The 19,610-nt window shown below is 61.2% G+C and overlaps 1 protein-coding gene across 1 annotated transcript in view; it reads left to right on the top strand.

Annotated features, from left to right (window-relative positions):
• Positions 1–19,610, top strand: part of TET3 (tet methylcytosine dioxygenase 3) — a 25,192-nt gene extending 5,582 nt beyond the window's left edge. Inside the window, 10 exon segments of the mRNA XM_030964148.1 lie at positions 9,210–11,442; positions 13,502–13,592; positions 13,826–13,919; positions 14,650–14,858; positions 15,514–15,664; positions 16,004–16,093; positions 16,187–16,324; positions 16,651–16,987; positions 17,306–18,116; positions 18,118–19,610. Coding sequence (XP_030820008.1) covers positions 9,210–11,442; positions 13,502–13,592; positions 13,826–13,919; positions 14,650–14,858; positions 15,514–15,664; positions 16,004–16,093; positions 16,187–16,324; positions 16,651–16,987; positions 17,306–18,116; positions 18,118–19,042 — 5,079 coding nt within the window. The 3' untranslated portion in view covers positions 19,043–19,610.

The raw sequence follows: 19,610 nt of genomic DNA, 5'->3' as shown, positions 1-19,610 counted from the left end.
GTCCCTTCCTGCCTGTGCTGGACCCTTGGTGACACTGGGGTCCTCGGTCCCAGCCCGTGCCAGCTTTCCCTGTCCCTGTGGCGCTGGGTCCCCATTCCCTGTCCCCACCGTGTCCCTGACTCCACGTGTGCTTCCTCTCAAGGGGACATCCTGAAGGGGCCAGCACCAAACCCAGTGTCCCTGTCCCCTCGCTGTCCCCGCTGCGGGCTGGGGTGGGGAAGATGCCCCCAAATCCCTCCTGGGGACACCCCCTGCTCCATCCTGTGCCAGCGCTTTAATCTCGGCGCTTTGAGCTCTGTGTAGAAGGGTGCCAGACCGTTTCTGAGGATGAAAGAGCTTTTTTTATTTATCCCCCGCTCCCCGGGCCGGCGTCCAAGGGGAGATGAAATGAAACGGGAAGAGGCTGGAGGTGAAACAGCTGCGATGGGCCCGTCCCCATTCCACATCTGCCCGCCACACCACTGCCAGCCCCACCAACCCAGCTCAGCCCCTTTGCTCCTCTGTCCCGGGGCCAAAATCCCCTTTTGCTGGGCTGGGGTTTGCAGGCAGGGCTGTGGAGGCAGGGACAATGCAGCGTGTTTGTTTGCTACAGCTAAAATGGCAGTTCTGAAGGGGAAAAAAAGAGAGCGAGAGCCAAGTGCTTCTGCACATCCAGTCACCGCATCTTTTGATTAAATGAGATTTTGCTGTCGAAGGGGGGAGCTGGGGACCACGAGCTCCTGAGCCTGCAGTTCCCATCGCAGCCAAACGAGGGGAAAAAAATATTCCGAACCACCCTGAGCCCTGAAAATGCTGCAAAAAAAAAAAAAGGAAAAGGATTGGAGCAAGTTGTAAATGCTGCAGTTGTCAGCGTGGAGGCCGTGGGGTGGCCAGAGGGTTTGTCACCACAGGGCTGGTGGCACAGTCTGCTCTGCTTCTCAGGCTGGCTGGAAAGGATGGAGAAACATCCCGGGAGCTGGGATGGAGCAGGGAATGTGGGGCAGGGTGAGTGAGGGGCTCCAGAGGTGGGACAGGGTGAGTGAGGGGCTCCAGAGGGGGGCAGGGTGAGTGAGGGGCTCCAGAGGGGGGGCAGGATGAGTGAGGAACCCACTGGTGTTGCAATTAAAGCCTCTGCACTTAAGGCCGTTGCATTGACGCCGCTGCAGTTAAAGCTCAGGCGCCTAAACCCTCACCAATTAACGCCGCTGCAATTAAAGGCCCAGCACTTAATTAACGCCACGGCTGCACCAGCCCTGGTGGCAGTGCTGGCTTCTCCCAGCTGTGCCAGGTGTCTCTGTGAGCCTCCCTGGTTGGGATGTTTGGTGTTGGAGCACACTGGGAACAGATGTCTGCCAGCTGGAGTGCACTGGGAGCACTGGGAGTGCACTGGGAGCACGCCTGCCTGCTGGATCACACTGGGATCGCACTGGGAATCCACTGGGAGCGTACTGGGATCACACTGGGATCATGCCTGTCCTGTGGATCTCCCTGTTCCCCCCGGGATCCACTGGGATTGCCCTGGGGTCACACTGGGATCCCACTGGGATCCCACTGGGATTGCACTGGGATCCCACTGGGATCACACTGGGATCGCACTGGGATCGCACTGGGATCGCACTGGGATCGCACTGGGATCCCACTGGGATGGCACTGGGATCGCACTGGGATCGCACTGGGATCGCACTGGGATAGCACTGGGATGGCACTGGGATCGCACTGGGATGGCACTGGGATCGCACTGGGATGGCACTGGGATCGCACTGGGATCGCACTGGGATGGCACTGGGATCGCACTGGGATGACGCCGCCTGCCCTGTGGCTCTCCCTCCCCGCCTCCCCGCCGGCCCAGCACGCTGCCTGCCCGCACATGGCTTTTTTTAGGTTTACAAACACCACGGCCCCGTGCACGCGCCGCTTCCCCCCCTCCTTCCTCCCGCCTTCCCCGTGAGTCATCATCATCAGCCCCGCACCGCCGGGCTGGGGACACCGGAGGCGGCAGCGGCGCTGTCCCCGTGCTGCTGCTGACCCCAGCGAGGGGAAAAGAAAAAAAGGCAAAACCAGATTACATTTTTCTGTTCTTTCACTGTTTGGTGCTTTCCCCTGTGCTGCTGCTGACCCCAGCGAGGGGAAAAGAAAAAAAGGCAAAACCAGATTACATTTTTCTGTTCTTTCACCATTCAGCGCTTTTCCCCGTGGTGCTGCTGACCTCAACAAGGTGGGGGAAAAGAAAAGGCAAAACCAGATTTCATTTTTCTGTTCTTTCACCCTTTGGGCGCTTTCCCCCATGCTGCTGCTGACCCCAGTGAGGAGGGCAGGGAAAAAAGGCAAAACCAGATTTCGTTTTTCTGTCCTTTCACTGTTCCATTTCCTCTTTTGGCGAGCGAGGTGGGGAGGATGAGGGTGGCTGCCGTCCCGGCTCGTGGGTGGTCTGTGCTGAGGTGTTTTTGGAGAGGACCCACGGCCGTGGTTGGAGGGTGGGAAGGCTGGAAACGTCACCGGCTTCCCCGGCGTGCTCACTCTTTGTTGGTTGCGTTTCTGTGGTGTTGGATTTGCGCGGTGGCTTTGGGGATGGCTGAGGAGGAGCCGGTGAGACCCCGGAGTGCTGGCAGAGGTGTTGGCAAAGGCTCCGAGGAGCGTGGAGATGCCGAACCCCCGCGCTGAGCTCATCGGCTGATGTGGCCCCGGTGACTCAGCAGAGCCGGCGCTGACTCAGCGGCCCCAGCCCCCTGAGGCAGTGGGATAGCAGGAGAGCTTGAAATTTTTGGGTAGAAAAAGGGATTTCTTTGTACAGCGTGCTGCACTTTGCCGATGCCGTGCTGCCAACACATTTTCCTCACCGTGCACCTTCCTCCAGCTCTGGGGAAAGGGATTTCATCCGAAGGAGCTGCGTCTCCCACCTGCCACGAGATGCTTTTCCCCACGGGGAACGGGACGTGGCGGCGAAACCAGCTGTGGGTTTGGCAGGGCAGGCGTTTTCCCCGCTCCCAGGCGGGGCAGGGCCCGGCTCCCACTCATCTCCCGGCTCCTGCCCGCCGGCCGTCGCGCCAGCAACGTGCCTGTGCTTGCCAGGCGGCACACACGGCTCTCCTCCTCCTCCTCCTCCTCTTCCTCCTCCTCCTCTGCTGAAGGTCGGGCTGTGCGCGGCGTGAGGAGCCCCACGTCCCAGGGAGGGGGGGCACAGCAGCATCCCCCAGGTATGATGGGATGGGGATAACCTGGAGGGGAGCTGGGCACCCATGGGTGCTGGCTGGCACAGCAGCATCCCCCAGGTATGATGGGATGGGGATAACCTGGAGGGGAGCTGGGCACCCATGGGTGCTGGCTGGCACAGCAGCATCCCCCAGGCATGATGGGATGGGGATAACCTGGAGGGGAGCTGGGCACCCATGGGTGCTGGCTGGCACATCCCTGGCTTGCACCTGGCGACCAGGAGGGTGCAGAGACTCCTCCCCTGTTCAAAGCCTTGGAAACTGGGGTGCAGTTTGGCTGTGGAAAACCTTTCCTCCTCGCTCCTCCAAACCTGGCTTTTCCCCTTGATTTGCAGTGCAGAGCAGTTGGTGGGGTGGAAATGCTCCCACTGGGGGCTGTGGGGGCTGGGAGGGGACGGAGCCTGCTCCTGTGGGGGATGCTGGCGCTGAGGGCTGTGAAATTGGGCTGGAGTGGGATGGGAAGTGCAGCTGGGCCGGGTGGCAGGTGAGGAGAGGCCCCAGGCCTTTCCCACACAGCTCATGTGCTTCCACTTCCTTCCCATGTGTCCTCGTCCTTCCCTGCCCCTGTCACCTTCCTCCTGTCCCCCTTCCCATTCTTCCCCTTGTTTCCCTTCCTCCCCATCCCCATCTTCCTTTTCTATCCCCCCTTCCCCTCCTTGCCCATCCCCTTTCTCCCATTCCTGCTTCCCCTTTCTTCCCTTTTTCGCTTTTCTCCCCATTTCTCTTCATTCCCTTCTTCCCTTCCCCTTCCCCTTGCCTTGCTCCTTTCATCTCCTTCCTCTTTGCCTTCATCTCCTTCCCCATATTCTCCTTCCACTTCCCTCTTCCTCTTCCTCTTCATCTTTCCCTTCCTCTGCCTCCTCCCCTTCCCTTTTCCTTTCTCCCCTCCTCTCCATCCCTTCCCCGGGGTCGGAGCAGGCTCGGTGATTCAGCCGTGCCAATCTGGGAGCCGGCACGAGGGCAGCCAGCTGTGTTTAAGGAAAAAACCGCTTCGAGAAACAAAAATAGTCCCATGGGGTGTTTTTTTTTTGTTGTTTTTTCTCCTTTTCTTCCCTTTCAAGAGCTGGGCTCCGGGCCGGGCCGGCAGCTGTGCCGTGCCAAGCGTTTCCCTGTGCCTGTGCCAGCTGGCGGCTCCCGGGCGGGCTCGGCGGTGCTGGGAGCACACGGCGTGGGCATTCGGCCTCCCAAAAACTGCTCTGCTGGGAGCGGCCACTGGGAGCAGCTGCTGAGGCAGTGCTGAGCATCCCCGGGTGCCCCCGGCCCGGGTGTCCCTGCTCCGAGTGCCCCTGTTCCCTGTCCCTGCTCCGAGTGCCCCTGTTCCCTGTCCCTGCTCCGAGTGCCCCTGTTCCCTGTCTCTGCTCCGAGTGCCCCTGTTCCCTGTCTCTGCTCCGAGTGCCCCTGTTCCATGGCCCTGCTCCGAGTGCCCCTGTTCCCTGTCCCTGCTCCGAGTGCCCCTGTTCCATGGTCCTGCTCCAGGTGTCCCTGCTCCGTGTCCCTGCTCTGTGCCCCTGCTCTGTGTCCCTGCTCTGTGCCCCTGCTCTGTGCCCCTGCTCTGTGCCCCTGCTCTGTGCCCCTGCTCCGTGTCCCTGCTCTGTGCCCCTGCTCCGAGTTTTCCTGCTCCTTGTCCCTGCCCTGAGTGTCCCTGCCCTGAGTGTCCCTGCTCCAGGTGTCCCTGCTCAGTGTCCCTGCTCAGTGTCCCTGCTCTGTGTCCCTGCTCTGTGTCCCTGCTCTATGTCCCTGCTCCGAGTTTTCCTGCTCCTCGTCCCTGCTTCATGTCCTGACCCCAAACATCTTCACCCCAAGCATCCCCCCAAACATTCCAACCCCAAGCCTTCCTGCTTCAAACATCCCCTTGCCGAGCGTTCCTGATCCCAAAATCCTCACCCCAACCCCAAGCATCCCCACTCTTGGGTACTCCCACCCCGAGCCTCCATTCCCCAACCATCCTGACCCCAAACATCCCCACCTCAAGCTTCCCTTCCAAAAGGGAAAACACTTTTCCTGGAGGAGGTTGGAGGTGGACACAAATCCTCCACCTCCCTGGGAAGCCCCCGGTGCTGGTGGGATGGGGAGTGGGACTCTATCACACTCCAGCTCGTCATACCCCAAAGGAGGAGGAAGAGGGGGTGCAGTGGTTGCTGGGGTGGAAGGGCTCGTGCCCATGGGGGTCCCCAGGAGTGCTCCTGGGACTGGAGTAGAGCAGAGCCGGGTTCCTGCAGGGGAGATCAGCTCAGCTCCCTGGGTTACTCCGGCTTTTCTCCGGGCTAAATGAGGACAGGAGTGAGCGGCTCAGCCCCGGCGCGGGGTCAGCCCGGGCCGCGGAAACAGCTCTGGAAACAGGGCGGGCGAGGGGCGGGACCAGGGCGGGTACCCGGCCGCCAGGGGGGACCGGGGGACCCGGGGGCTCTCACTGCTCTCACTCAGCCCTCGGCCTTCCCACGTTTCCCTGAATTCCCCTTTTCAGGGGCGGCGAGTTGAATTTAGGTCATCTGCTCCTCTGCGGCCTGCCTCCCGCTTCTCCTTCCCCTTCATCTCCTTCCTCTCATCTCCTTCCCCGTATTCCCCTTCCACTTCCCTCTTCTGCTTCCTCTGTCCCTTCCTGTGCCTCTCCCCTCCTCCCCGCAGCTGGGGGCTGTGGAGGGGTTGGGATGGGGAAGGGCTTTCCCATCTCTGGGGGTCCGGTGGTGCTCCCAGCGCGTGCTGTGATCCCTGCAGCATTCCCGTCCCTGGCACAGCCCTTGGGCTGTCATTGTAGGGTCTGCGGCGCTCAGGGCTTCCCCCGGCAGTGCCCCAAAGCCACCGTCCCAAGGGAGGAGGATCCCCGGGGTGGGTGCCAGAGGAGGAAACCACAATCCGAGTGCCGGGGCTGGCCGGGCTCCACCGCAGCGGGGCCGCCAGCCAAAGCTCCCTCTTGGCCGGCCCGTGCTGCCGGCTGGCAGCAGCTCCCACTGACCTCCACGGCTCCCGGCCGTGCCCTCGCTGCAGCCCTGGCACACGCTGCCCCCAGAGCCACCCCGGTGTCCCCAGAGCCACCCCAGTGTCCCCGGGAAGGGCTCAGCATTGCCACCGAGCTTTCTCTGGCCCTCAAATTCTCCACTTTTATTCCAATTGTGTGGTTTTTGCATGGGATGATCCCAGGCTGTGTGTGTGCTCTGTTCTGTGCAGCTCCTGACCTCTTTGGCACCGTCCGTCCGTCCATCCCTTCATCCATCCATCCATCCATCCATCCATCCATCCATCCATCCATCCATCCATCCATCCATCCATCCCTGTTTGTCCCTCCATCTGTTCATCCGTCCATTCATCCCTCTGTCCATCCATCCATCCCTCCATCCGTCCATCCATCTATCTGCCTGTCCCTCCGTCCATCCTTCCATCCATCAATCCCTCCCTCCCTCCCTCTCTCCGTCCATACCTTCGTCTCTCTCTCCGTCCATCCCTCCCTCCCTCCATCCCTCCATCCGTCCCTCCCTTCCTCCCTCCCTCCGTCCATCTCTCCGTCCATCCGTCCGTCCGTCCGTCCGTCTGGCCGCCGCCGGCCGGTCCGTACGTGCGCGCGGCGCGGGCGCTAATGGCTCCCGCAGCTGCTCTGGCAGGGGGCGGGGAGGGCCGGGGCTCCCGGTGCTCCCGCGGGCCCCGCTCGCTCTCTCCTGCCCCGGCCGCTGCCGCCGCTTCTCCTCCCGCCCCGCACCCGTAAGTGCCGCCCGGCCGGAGGCGGCCCCGAGCCCGCGCGGCGCTCCGAGCGCTCCGGGCTGTTCCCAGGGAGCGCTGCCCGGCCTGGAACCGCTCCAAGCCGGGCTCAGCCTCTGTGTGGCTGAATTTTTTTTTTCCCCTTTCATCCTTTCTGTTCAAGGCATTTAAACTGGGGGGGGGATTTAAAATGGGATGAAAAACGGGTTAAAAAAAAAAAAGTTGTTGTGCTCACGGGGATTTTTTCCCCTTTTGTAGGATGCAGAAGGGGATGTGCTTAACCCCAACCATATCGCTTGGTTTTCTCTTTATTTTAATTAATTTCCTCCCCTCCCCAGCTTGTATCCTTTCTCGGGGTGAATGGAAGGAGGTTCGGGAGCTCTGGGAAAACTTTTTCCGAGGAAAATAATGCGAGGGCAGAGGAATTGGTGCCCACGGCAGTGAGGGGGGATTGCAGCCGGAGTGTGTCGGGATGGGGAGGGGGGATCGATTTGTGGGGGGAACCTGAGGGGTCCTAACATCTCCCAGGCAGCAGGGCTGGAACAAAAGGAGCTGGATGGGACAGCCAGGAAAAAATTGTTTTTATATATATATATGTATATATGTGTGTATGGGTGTGAAGTTTTATTCCTCCACTGATTTAGGAGGGTTGTGGCTTTCGGGTTAACCCTTTAGGAGCAGCAGGGGATGTTTGCTCCTCCCTTCAGTTCACACGATGAACTGTTTTCCTACATTCCCAGCCCGGTTCCATAACCCAGTTATGGGCTGGAGCAGCCCAAGGTGCCTCCCTGGCCCTGCGGCTGATTTTTGGGGCTTCCCCTGCCCTTTCCCCGGGCAAACCCTTGGGGCCGCTCCCCACCCGGGGCAGAGCAGGTTTGCCATCATTTCCCTGGGCTGGCGACCCTGGCGGCTCCGCAGCCCTCGAGAGGGGGCTTATCTCCCCGGCGCTTGGGAAAATCCCCTTTGGCTGGGCAGGAGGAGGAGGAGGAGGGCGGAGGAAGGACGGGCGAGGCCGTTCCCTGCTGGGTTTGCAAAGGAGAGCGGAGGCGTGCTGCGCTGTCCCCACCCTGCCCGGCCTGCGCTTTCTCCCCGGACCTGCCGGACCGGTCCCATCGCCCCGAAGGCACCGGAGCCCCTCGAAAAACATCACGGGGTGATGCCGTACCGGCACTGCGCCGCCCTGGGGGATTTCTCCGCTGGGGAAAAGGGGTTTTTTGGATAGAGTCGTGCTGGGAGTGGTTCCTCCGAGGTTTTGCCGGAGTCAGCAGGGTTCTTATCTCTCCAGCGTAGCGTTCTTATCTCTGCGGCGTGGCTCTGCTCACGCTCTCACAGCGAAGGGTGAAGGACTCTGTGCTGAAGCCGTGGTGCCTGAACGGTTAAAGCAGCCACACGTGGTCACTTTGAACACTCGGAGCTGTAACTTTGTATTTAACTTTGTATTTAACCTTGTATTTAACTTTGTATTTAACTAACTTTGTATTTAACTTTGTATTTCGGCTCGAATCTGAGCGGCGGATCCTTCCCACGGGCCGCTGGCGGCCCCATCCAGAGGCAGGAAGCTCTGCCCACAGCCTCTGCTTGCTTTGGCATGGTTTTTCCAGTGAACTCTGCTGTATTTTTAGCTTGCCGGAAGCTCCCCTTGCTTATCAGCAAACGGCACCGAAATCCCCAGTGCCGAGGTGGGACAGCACCACGGAGAGCAGAGCGACCCCCTCCATCCCTGGCAGAACCCCTTGGAGGGTCTTACCCAGGGTGTTGGGCTCCCCGGGTGCCACCGGGTGGGTTTGGTGTGTGCCTGGCACGGCCCCGGGAGCCCTGGCCGGCCGTGTTGATGCAGACACGGGGTTATTTGAGGTGAAACAGCCCCTGGCACCGGCGTAGCCAACTCGGCGGCTTCCTGCCGTGCCGCGGCCCCGGCTGAAGGACGGCTGCTCCCGGCCGGGATGTTCGCTCCTGGCACGGCTCCAAAACCCCCCTCTCCTCCTCGTGCTGCTGCCTTCAGCGCGGGCAAACTGTGCCACCGCAGCCAGGGACACCCTGCCTGTCCCGACCTCGGCGGGTGATGGAAATCCCGAGCGGTCCTGTGAGTGATTTCGAAAGCGAGTGGCGGGGTGGGGACGTGGGTGGCACGGTGGAAAGTGGCCGCCCTCTGAGCTGAGCCGAGCTGCTCCTCACTCAGCCAGCCGGGCAGAACCCGCGTGGCTCGTCTGCCTCTTCATCCCTCCGGTCAGAAAATGAGATGGGGAAAGGAGAACTAAAGGAAACAGAGGGGAAAACTTAGGGTTGGGGCACATGAGGATGCTCATGTCTCTTCTCTGTCCCTCCTCACAGACAGGTTCGGTGGGCAACGCGGTTGATGGACCCAGCAGAAGCCAAATGGAAGAAGGGCCAATTAATTATGTGGAAGAAAGGCGGCTGAAGGAGGGCAACGGGCTCAGCCTGGTGAATGGGGGCCGGCTGGAGGCGGGGGGCACCGTGCTGATGGAGCCCAGCGGGTGGTCGCCGGGCCAGCCGCCCGCCACTGGCAAAGCCCACTTGGAAGACGTCCGCAACCTGGTGGCCTTCTCAGCGGTGGCCGAGGCCGTTTCCTCCTACCGGCTCCCACCGCCGGCGTCGCCGTCGCTGCTCTACGAGAAGTTCGACTCGGAGATGAGCCGGGGCGGGCTGGGCACGGCGGACGGGGTGCCACGAGGAGAGGACCTGCACGCCCTCAAGGCCGCCCTGGCTTTGGCCAAGCACGGTGTGAAGCCCCCCAACTGCAACTGCGACGGCCCCGAGTGCCCCGACTACCTGGAATGGCTGGAGCAGAAGATCAAGACGGCTCTCGGAGAAGAGCTGGCGTCACCGCGGCCCCGCGCCGCCGCCATCCCCCCGCCTCCTCCCCCAGAAGGTGCTATCGACCCCCAGCCGGTGCCTGAGGCTGCCGAGCCGTGCCCGCCCGACGGCCTCCCCTTTTCCCAGAGCGCGCTGACCATCGCCAAGGAGAAGAACATCAGCCTGCAGACCGCCATAGCCATCGAAGCCCTCACGCAGCTCTCGGCCGCCCTGCCCCAGCCCGCGGGCGATGGGCAGCCCCCGCCGCCGCCGTCCCCCGCCGTCCCCTTCGGCCCCGGCCCCCTCGGCCCGCCGGGGGCCGCGTGGCAGCGAGGGGACGAGCCCCGTTACCCGCCGGAGCCCGGAGCAGCACCTGAGCCATTTTTCGGCGCGGCGCCTCCGCGGGGGAACTTCGCGGCCACGTGGGGGCTGGAGGCCGAGGGCGCAGCGGGGGCTGGAGACCCCATGGCAGAGCTGGAGCAGCTGCTGGGTAATGCTGACGACTACATCAAGGCGGCTTTCAAGAGACCCGAAGCGACGGCCGGCAAAGTGACAGCCCCCAAAACAGAGCCCCCCGAGCGAGCACCCAGCAAAGAAGCACCGGGTGGGCCCCGCTTGCCACCGCCGGAGCCCGACCTGCACAAGAAGACGCAGCTGGTCCTGCAGCAGCATCTCCACCACAAGCGCAGCCTCTTCCTCGAGCAAAGCCTGGCAGCAGCGGCGGCACCCCCGGACCCGCCGAGCGGCTGGTGGGCTCCCAGCGCCCCCGCCGCGCCCCCCAAGCCCCTCGAAAAGCAGCCCAAAGAGAAGAAGAAGAAAACACCGCCCGAAAAGCCCCCGCCGGCCAAACCTCTCCGCAAGCAAGTGCAGATCAAGAAGGCGAAGCAGAAGGACTCACAGCCGCTCTTCCCTCCCCTCTGGCAGATCAGCCTGGAGGGGTTTCGGGCGCCCGCCGAACCCCCCGCCGAACCCCCCGCCGAAGAGATGCAAACGGAGCCGCCGCCGGCCTTCCCGCACCAGCCTCTTGCACTACCCCTGCCCGCCGCATGCCCCCCGCCACCAAACCCCCAGGACGGCGTCCCCCCGGCTTCCGACTCTCAGGAAAGGGGTGCCCCCGGGGGGGGCCCCCAAATTCACTCGGCGCCGGCAGGCTCGACTGGCTCGGAGGAAGCGCCGGCTGCCCCCTCGCTGGCCAGCTCGGCTCCCATCATGGTGGATGACAAGTTGGAAGAGCTCATCCGACAATTTGAAGCTGAATTTGGGGAGAATTTCAACCTGCCGCCCCCCGAGACGCCTGCCCCGCTCGCCCCCGGGGCTGCCGAGCTGCTGGGGGGGACAGCACCAGCTCCACAAGGGTCCCCCACCACGGCCACCACCACGGCCACCACCACGGCCACCACCGCCAGCCCGGCTCCCTGCAACGCTCCCCAAGCCGGACCCAAAAGCGTCTCTCCAGGGAAGGGGCCGCTGTCAGAGCCACCCTTCACTGCCCGCTCCCCCAAACAGATCAAAATCGAGTCTTCTGGTGCTATCACCGTGGTGTCTACCACGTGTTTTTACTCTGAGGAAAGCCAAAACCCAGACGTGGACGACGTCGACAGAACACCCACCAAGGACGAGGTGCCGCTGACGCCGACCCTGAGCGGCTTCTTGGAGTCTCCGCTGAAATACCTGGACACGCCGACCAAAAGCCTCCTGGACACCCCTGCCAAGAGGGCACAGGCTGAATTCCCCACCTGTGACTGCGTTGGTGAGCCAGGGCTGCTGGGGAGGGTGGCAGAGGTGGCTTTGCCGGGTGGGTAGGTAACAGAAGCCATGGCATCAGCAAAGCCCTGGTTTTTGTGGGGAGGTAAGGCCCTCACGTGGTGAAACCCCTGCGCTGTGCAGCTGCCTTTTGGTTTCTCTTCTCCTCTCTTGTTTTTACAGTTGGATGGAAATGGCTGTGTCACCACGGGGGTGGCACTGGTGTCACTGGCTGTGCCGGCGTGGGGGGGTTGGATGAGCAGCAAAACCAAAGGGCTGTTGGGTTTTCCTTCTATTTCACCTTAACCAGCTGAATGCCCTGAATCCATGGTGGTCCCAGTGCCAAAACCCACCGAAACTCCCTCTCACCTGGTTATTCCTGGTGTTTTCAGCCAAATTAGCTGGTTCAGGTTGCTTTGAGTGACCCAAACTTTGGTTTGATGCTTGTGCTTATCACTTGCTGCCAGGACGCTGCCTTGTTCACTGACCAGTCCCATCGGGATGCATTGAAAAATCACCAAACTCTTGGATTTGTGAGATTTTTTTGTGGTTATTTTTGGTGTGCATTGGCATTTGTTAGACTTTGCAGCGAATGCTGGAGAATTTCTACCCAGTCCTTCCAGTCCACTTCCATCCAAGCGTGGGGAGCTGGATATTCCCTCCCCAATATTTAGACTGGACCTGTGTGCTCCCCTGGGAGCAGCAGGGTGAGGATTTGGGGGGCATCCACACAGAGGATGCCCTGGGCTAAGCACAGGCTGCAATTTATTAGTGGGGCTTATGATTATTTATTTATCTGCTTGTCAATGGCAGCAGGAATGAGCCCAGACTCCATGGAGAGGAGGGAAAGCTTTCCTGAAGCCACTCAAACCCAGCCTCAGAGTTTGCCAGGAAAAGATTTGTTTAGGGGCTGGGAGAGGGGGGATTCCCCCCTTCCCCTTCTCTGTTTTCTCAGGGAGAAAGAAATGCAGCAGGAGAGGGCTCGGTGCTTTATTGGGCGCGGGAGCTGTTGGAGGCTGTGATAAAATGAGCTTTTTCCAAGCCTCCCATATTGATCCCTGTCTGGACAGCTGCAGCCCAGCTGAGCCCGGCTTTCTCCTCAGCCTGGCTCCCGGCCAGCTGGACATGATGGGAATGAAAATCAGGCTGGTGAGAGCAGAGGGATGCAAACACAGACCAGCCCTGGCCGTGGTGCAGGGCACATCCCAGCTGGTGGTTTTGGAGCATCCCTGTGTGCTGGGGCTGCTTGGGGCATCCATCGCTTCCCACCCCGGCTCCTTCATGCCCTGAAAGCCCCCAGGGGTTTGCTGTGTGCAGGGCTGTGTCCCAATGTCCTTCTCCTGCAGCTCCAGGGTCCTCCTCCTGCAGCCCCCAAGATCCTTCCAGAGCCCAGATCCTTCTCCTGCAGCCCAGATCCTTCTCCTGCAGCCCAGATCCTTCTGCCATAGCCCAGATCCTTCTCCCATAGCCCAGATCCTTCTGCCATAGCCCAGATCCTTCTGCCATAGCCCAGATCCTTCTCCTGCAGCCCAGATCCTTCTGCCATAGCCCAGATCCTTCTCCTGCAGCCCAGATCCTTCTCCTGCAGCCCAGATCCTTCTCCCACAGCCCAAACACCTGAAGCAGGCAGGAAAAGCTTCCTGCCCCCAAAATCATCCCATGATGGCAGCATCCAGCTGGGCCAGTGTCTGTGAGAGGTTCTGGACAGGAGCCCTGGGTGGGAGAAGGATGAGGAGGGGGTTTGGGGTCTCCATCTCCCACCCAGCAGAGCCCAGTGGTCAGAGCAGATTCCCTGGTCACTGCCAGGGTGCTTCCAAGGGCTGTGGCTCCTCAGATGGTTTTTGGGTCTCAAAAAGGGGTGGGTGTTGATGGGTGAGGGTTCTCCAGCAGCGTTTCAGTGCTGGCAGAATCTTCCAGAGCAGGGAATGAGGAGTTGCTGTTAACAAACCCTTGATTTTTGGTGCAGAAGAGCTCGGATTGAGGGGATTTGAGTGTTTGGAATCCTTTGGGGCAGCTGGCAAAGGTGCAAACCCCAAAATCTCTGTCTTCCCCTCCTGTCTCTGCAGAGCAAATCGTGGAGAAGGACGAGGGGCCCTATTACACCCACCTGGGCTCGGGGCCCACCGTGGCCTCCATCAGGGAGCTCATGGAGGAGAGGTAAGAGCCCCTCACCGTGGGGCTGGGGTCCTGTCAGGGGAGTGGGGAGAGTGAGTGGGGTCCTGTCAGGGGAGTGAGGACTTGAGAGAGTGACCGGCAACTTGTGAGACTGAGCAGGGTCCTGTGAGGGAAGTGGGGATTTGTGAGGGTGACTCTGGGTTCCTGAGGGTGGCTGGGGGCTCCTGAGGGGCTCATGAAGGCCAGTGTGACTGTGTGTGGCCATGCCCTGGCAGGTATGGTGAGAAGGGCAAGGCCATCCGCATCGAGAAGGTCATCTACACGGGCAAGGAGGGCAAGAGCTCCCGGGGCTGCCCCATCGCCAAGTGGGTGAGTGCCTCTCGTCCCCAGGCTCGACCCCTCCGTGCCTGGCCACCAGCAGGTCCCTGTGCTGGGACTCCCATGTGCTCCACCATGGCCAGGGGAGGGATGCTGGATTTATGGCTGGCAAGGAGGAATTGAGGGAACGTCACTCACGTCCATCCCCAGGGAAACCCCTCGGGGCTCTGCACCCAGGGAATGGCGTGTCCAGTGCCAGCAGCTCCCCCAGAGCTGCCAAAATCCACGGGGTGAATGCAGCCATGGGAACATGCCCAACTCTGCCCCCCACACCCCGCAGGGCACTGGGGAAGGCATGCAGGGCGTAGCCCAGATCCTTCTGCCATAGCCCAGATCCTTCTCCCATACCCCAAATCCTTCTCTCGTAGCCCAAACTCTTTTCCCATAGCCCAGATCCTTCTCCTGTATCCCAAATCTTTCTGCCATAGCCCAAACCCTTCTCCTGTAGCCCAAACCTTTCTGCCATAGCCCAGATCCTTCTCCTACAGCCCAAACCGTCTTGTAGCCCAGATCCTTCTGCCAAAGCCCAGATCCTTCTCCTACAGTCCAAATCCTCCTGTAGCCCAAATCCTTCTCCTGTATCCCAAATCCTTCTCCTGTAGCCCCCTTTTCCTCCTGTCTCTCCCCCATGCAGCAGCTCCTTCCTGGCACGGCTCAGGGCACCCCGGGACTTGTGGGATTCCCCATCCCGGGAAGTCTGACCCAGCCCCTCTCATTCCAGGTGATCCGCAGACACAACCAGGAGGAGAAGCTGCTGTGCCTGGTGCGGCACCGCGCCGGCCACCACTGCCAGAACGCCGTCATCATCATCCTCATCCTGGCCTGGGAGGGCATCCCCCGCACGCTGGGGGACACGCTCTACCAGGAGCTCACCGACACCCTCACCAAGTACGGCAACCCCACCAGCCGCCGCTGCGGCCTCAACGACGAGTGAGTCCCACCGGCAGCACAGCTGGGGAGGACATGGGATGGGAATGGGGTATGGGGTTGGGGTATGGGATATGGGGTGTGAGATATGGGGTGTGGGATATGGGGTACGGGATATGGGGTGTGGGAATGGGGTATGGGATATGGGGTGTGAGATATGGGGTGTGGGATATGGGGTACGGGATATGGGGTGTGGGAATGGGGTATGGGAATGGGGTACGGGAATGGGGTAGGGGAATGGGGTACGGGATATGGGGTATGAGATATGGGGTACGGGAACAGGGTATGAGAATGGGGTACGGGATATGGGGTACGGGAACAGGATATGGGAATGGGATGTGTTGCAGGAGTGAGCTGTGGGAACAGGATGCGGGAACGGGATGCAGGAACAGGATCTGGGAATGGGATGCAGGAATGGGATGCAGGAATTGGTTGTGGGAATGGGATGCGGAAATGGGATGCAGGAATTGGTTGCGGGAATGGGATGTGGAAATGGGATGAAGGAATGGGATGCGGGAATGGGATGTGGGAATGGGATGTGGGAATGGGATGTGGGAAGGGGATGCGGGAAGGGGATGGGGGCTCCCTCCCGTTCCCAGAGCTGCCGTCGCCGCGCGGCACTGGCAGCTGACGCTCCCGCGCCGTGTCCCCCCCCCAGCCGGACCTGCGCGTGCCAAGGCAAGGACCCCAACACCTGCGGTGCTTCCTTCTCCTTCGGCTGCTCCTGGAGCATGTACTTCAACGGCTGCAAATACGCCCGCAGCAAAACTCCCCGCAAGTTCAGGCTGGTGGGAGACAACCCCAAAGAGGTGGGTGATGGAGGTGCAGCGGGGGCAGCGCTGGTGGGGTGGTGGTTTGGAGCTCCTTTCCTGTCAGGACTCTGAAAATTGGATTCCTTGAGGGGTTTTTATGGGCTAGAGATGAGGAAAGGAAAGGTGGCAGGAATGGGGCCTCTGTAGAAATCCCAGAGGACAGTGAGGCTGGAGCTTGAACAGCCAAATCCTCACGAGGAATTTAAACCACATGCTTTGTGCCGTGGTGGATATTGTGGTTGGCTGCCGTGTGGTGTCTGTGGGCTCTGTCCCCAGTTCCATCCCTGCTGCCAAAACCCCTCCCTGGGTGACATCCTCCTCTTTTCCCTACCACAGGAAGAGCTGCTCCGGAGAAGCTTTCAGGACTTGGCCACCGAGGTTGCTCCGCTTTACAAGAGGCTGGCGCCGCAAGCCTACCAAAACCAGGTCCTGCTCATCCCACCCTTGGCACACACAGCTGGAATGGCTGTGGGGTGCTGCCGTTGGGGGATTTTGAGTAACCAGCTCCTCCTTCCGCAGGTCACCAACGAGGATGTAGCCATCGACTGCCGACTGGGCTTGAAGGAGGGGAGGCCGTTCTCGGGGGTGACGGCGTGCATGGACTTCTGTGCTCACGCTCACAAGGACCAGCACAACCTCTACAACGGCTGCACTGTGGTAAGCAGGCACCTGGCAGGGCTTTTCGAGGTGTTTCCCCCTGATTTGGGGTGCTCCTTTTTGAGGGGCTCCATCCCCAGTTGTTCCACCCTCGTGACTCCAGGTGTTTGCTGTGGGCACACCTCAAATGAGCTGCTCAGGTCTAACAGGGACCAGCATCTACTTTTGTCCAACCCAAAGCCCATGGGAGCTTTCCAAATAATCAGGCTGGGGGGATGCCAGGCTGCTGTGGCTTCATGTCAGTGTGGGGAAGAAGTGGGAGGTTTGGCTCGTCCAGCACAGGCCACATCCATCAGCATCCCACTGACAGCACCTGCTCTGGCCAGGTCTGCACGCTGACGAAGGAAGACAATCGTGTGGTGGGGAAAATTCCCGAAGATGAGCAGCTGCACGTCCTCCCCCTCTACAAGATGTCCAGCACAGATGAGTTTGGCAGCGAGGAGAACCAAAACGCCAAGGTGGGCAGCGGGGCCATCCAGGTGCTCACATCCTTCCCCCGCGAGGTCCGCAAGCTGCCCGAGCCCGCCAAGTCCTGCCGGCAGCGGCAGCTGGAAGCCAGGAGAGCTGCTGCCGAGAGGAAGAAGCTGCAGAAAGAGAAGCTGATGACACCAGAGAAGATCAAGCAGGAAGCGCTCGAGCTCCCCACGCTCCAGCCAAATGCAGGTAACGGGGGCAGAGGTGAGATCCTGCCACCCCGAGCCGCCAGGAAAGCGCGCGAGGGGATGGGGATGTGGTTGGGGACTTTTTTTGGGCTGCTGTGTTGTGGTGCTGGATGGCACCTCTGTGCCACCTGGGTTTTCATGAAGGTGCAAATTGATGCCGGTGCGCCAGGTGATGGCAGGTGATGCCAACCTCTGCAGTTGGCTGGCAAACCCATCACCGTGGGATTTCTGAGTCCGGCCGACCGTTTTGGGGTCCTGGCTCCCCTCCGGTGGCTCCCTCGGCCGGCAGGTCACGGGGGCTGTGTGTGCTGTCCCACAGGTATGGCGTTGAAAGGCGGGATGCCCCCGCAGCCGCTGAAACCTTCCATCAAGGTGGAACCCCAGAGCCATTACAACGCCTTCAAGTACAACGGCAACGCCGTGGTGGAGAGCTACTCGGTGCTGGGCAGCTGCCGGCCCTCCGACCCGTACAGCATGAACAGTGTTTACTCTTACCATTCCTACTATGCACAGCCCAATCTGCCTTCCGTGAACGGGTTTCACTCCAAGTTCGCGCTTCCCTCCTTCGGGTATTACGGCTTTTCCAGCAACCACGTGTTCCCCTCGCAGTTTCTCAATTACGGGGCGCCCGAGAGGAGCGGGAGCAGCTGGGTCAGCAACGGCTACGAGAAGAAGCCCGACGTCTCGGTGCTGCAGGAGAACCTCAACCACACCTATGGGAACAACAATTTCCCTGAGCCTATGACGCATGGCGTGCGGAGCAAAAACCATCACCAGCGCACCTACGAGCGAGCCAACCGCTACGCCAGCCAGCAGAAAGCGGCGGCGGCAACGGCCGGGGCGCACAGGACTAGCTCGGGCTCGGAGGAGGCACCGACGTTTGCACAGAACTGTTTCGGCAGCCGGCCCATCAAGCAGGAGCCTCCGGACCCCCCACCCGCCATTGAGCCCCTTCCCAGCCCTGCGGCCGTGCCTGGCGCTGGCTTAACGCTGCCGGCTGTCCCTGCGCACGGCACAGCACCGGAGCAGCGCTGGAGCCCCTTCAAGGCTCCCCGGGGCACGGCTTCCCCTGAGAGGACTAGCACGGCCGAGGGCTCGTGGGAGCGCGCCGGCGCCGGGCTCAGGCGGGCGGGAGAAGCTGAGCGCCTTCGACGCCGCTGTGCGTTTGCCGCCGCCGGAGAAGCAGTGGTCCAACGTCCTGGCGGGAGAGCCGGCAGCGGCGGCTCACGGCTCGGGCTTGCTGCCGAAACCGTGGAGCCCCTGCAAGCTGGGGGAGACGGCGCTGGCGGGCACGGGCAGCCCGGGCCTGCTGGGGTCACTGGGGTTCAGCTCGGCTCTGCCAGGGCTCCCCAGCTTCCCCGAGGAGCCGTGGGGCTCCGTGAAGGTGGAGGAGCGGAGGACGCCGGCGCCCAGCCCGGGGCTGGCGGAGAAGCCGTGGGAGGCAGCGGTGGGTGAGAAGGGGGTGGCAGGGCCCTGCCAGGAGAAGACGTGGGACCCCTTTGGCCTGGAGGAGGATCTGCCGGAGAAGGCGGTGAAGGAGGAAGAGGAAGAGGAGGAGGAAGAGGAGGAAGAAGAGGAAGAGGAGTGGTCGGACAGTGAGCACAACTTCCTGGATGAGAACATCGGCGGCGTGGCCGTGGCGCCCGCCCACGGCCCCATCCTCATCGAATGCGCCCGCCGCGAGCTCCACGCCACCACCCCGCTGAAGAAACCCAACCGCTGCCACCCCACCCGCATCTCCCTCGTCTTCTACCAACACAAGAACTTGAACCAGCCCAACCACGGCCTGGCGCTGTGGGAGGCCAAGGTGAAGCAGCTGGCGGAGCGGGCTCGGGCCCGTCAGGAGGAGGCGGCGCGTCTGGGGCTGCCGCCGGACGCCAAAGCCTTTGCCAAGAAGCGCAAGTGGGGCGGCGCGTTGGCGACCGAGGCGCCCAGCAAGGAGAGGAGGGACTCGGTGCCCACGCGGCAGGCGGTGGCCATCCCCACCAACTCCGCCATCACTGTGTCCTCCTACGCCTACACCAAGGTGACGGGCCCCTACAGCCGCTGGATCTGAGACCGAGGCGACCGCCATGGCCCCATCTTACCTCAACCCTCGGCAGCGCCGCAGCCCGGCGTTGCTTCGTGGTGCTTTCTCCTCGGGCGTGGGGGAGAAGAAAATAAAAGTAAATAGACGAAACCGAAGCGAAACACAGCAACCACAAAAATTTAAAAAAAAAATCCAACCCATAGGAAACGAACCCAACGCGCGCGCTCGGGAGCAGCGGAGCCGGCGCGGGCTCACGCCGTCGGAGAGCTGCGCCCGGCGAGGAGTTGGCAAAGCAAGCAAAACTTGGTTAAAAAACCCAAGAGGAATGATGCTGTTTGATGATTTTAGGTATCTCATATTTATATCTCCATGTTTTTTAATCTAGCCTCGGATGAATTTCCTAGCGTCCTTGCGCAAGGAGAGGTTTTTAATTCTACTTAAAATGGCCTGTTTGTTGGATTTGATTTTATTTTATTTTTTACTCCGATGACAACGACGAAGCCGATCTTCGAAGAGAAGCCAACATTGAAAAACCACCCTAATCATGAATCCAAACCAACCTGAACACCAAACCAGCTCAAAGGCAAGAGGTGAC

Source organism: Camarhynchus parvulus, chromosome 22 (assembly GCF_901933205.1).
Source record: "Camarhynchus parvulus chromosome 22, STF_HiC, whole genome shotgun sequence".
Classification (NCBI taxonomy): domain Eukaryota; kingdom Metazoa; phylum Chordata; class Aves; order Passeriformes; family Thraupidae; genus Camarhynchus; species Camarhynchus parvulus.
The sequence above is the reverse complement of the archived record's forward strand: the minus strand, read 5'-3'. Positions and strand labels throughout refer to the sequence as shown.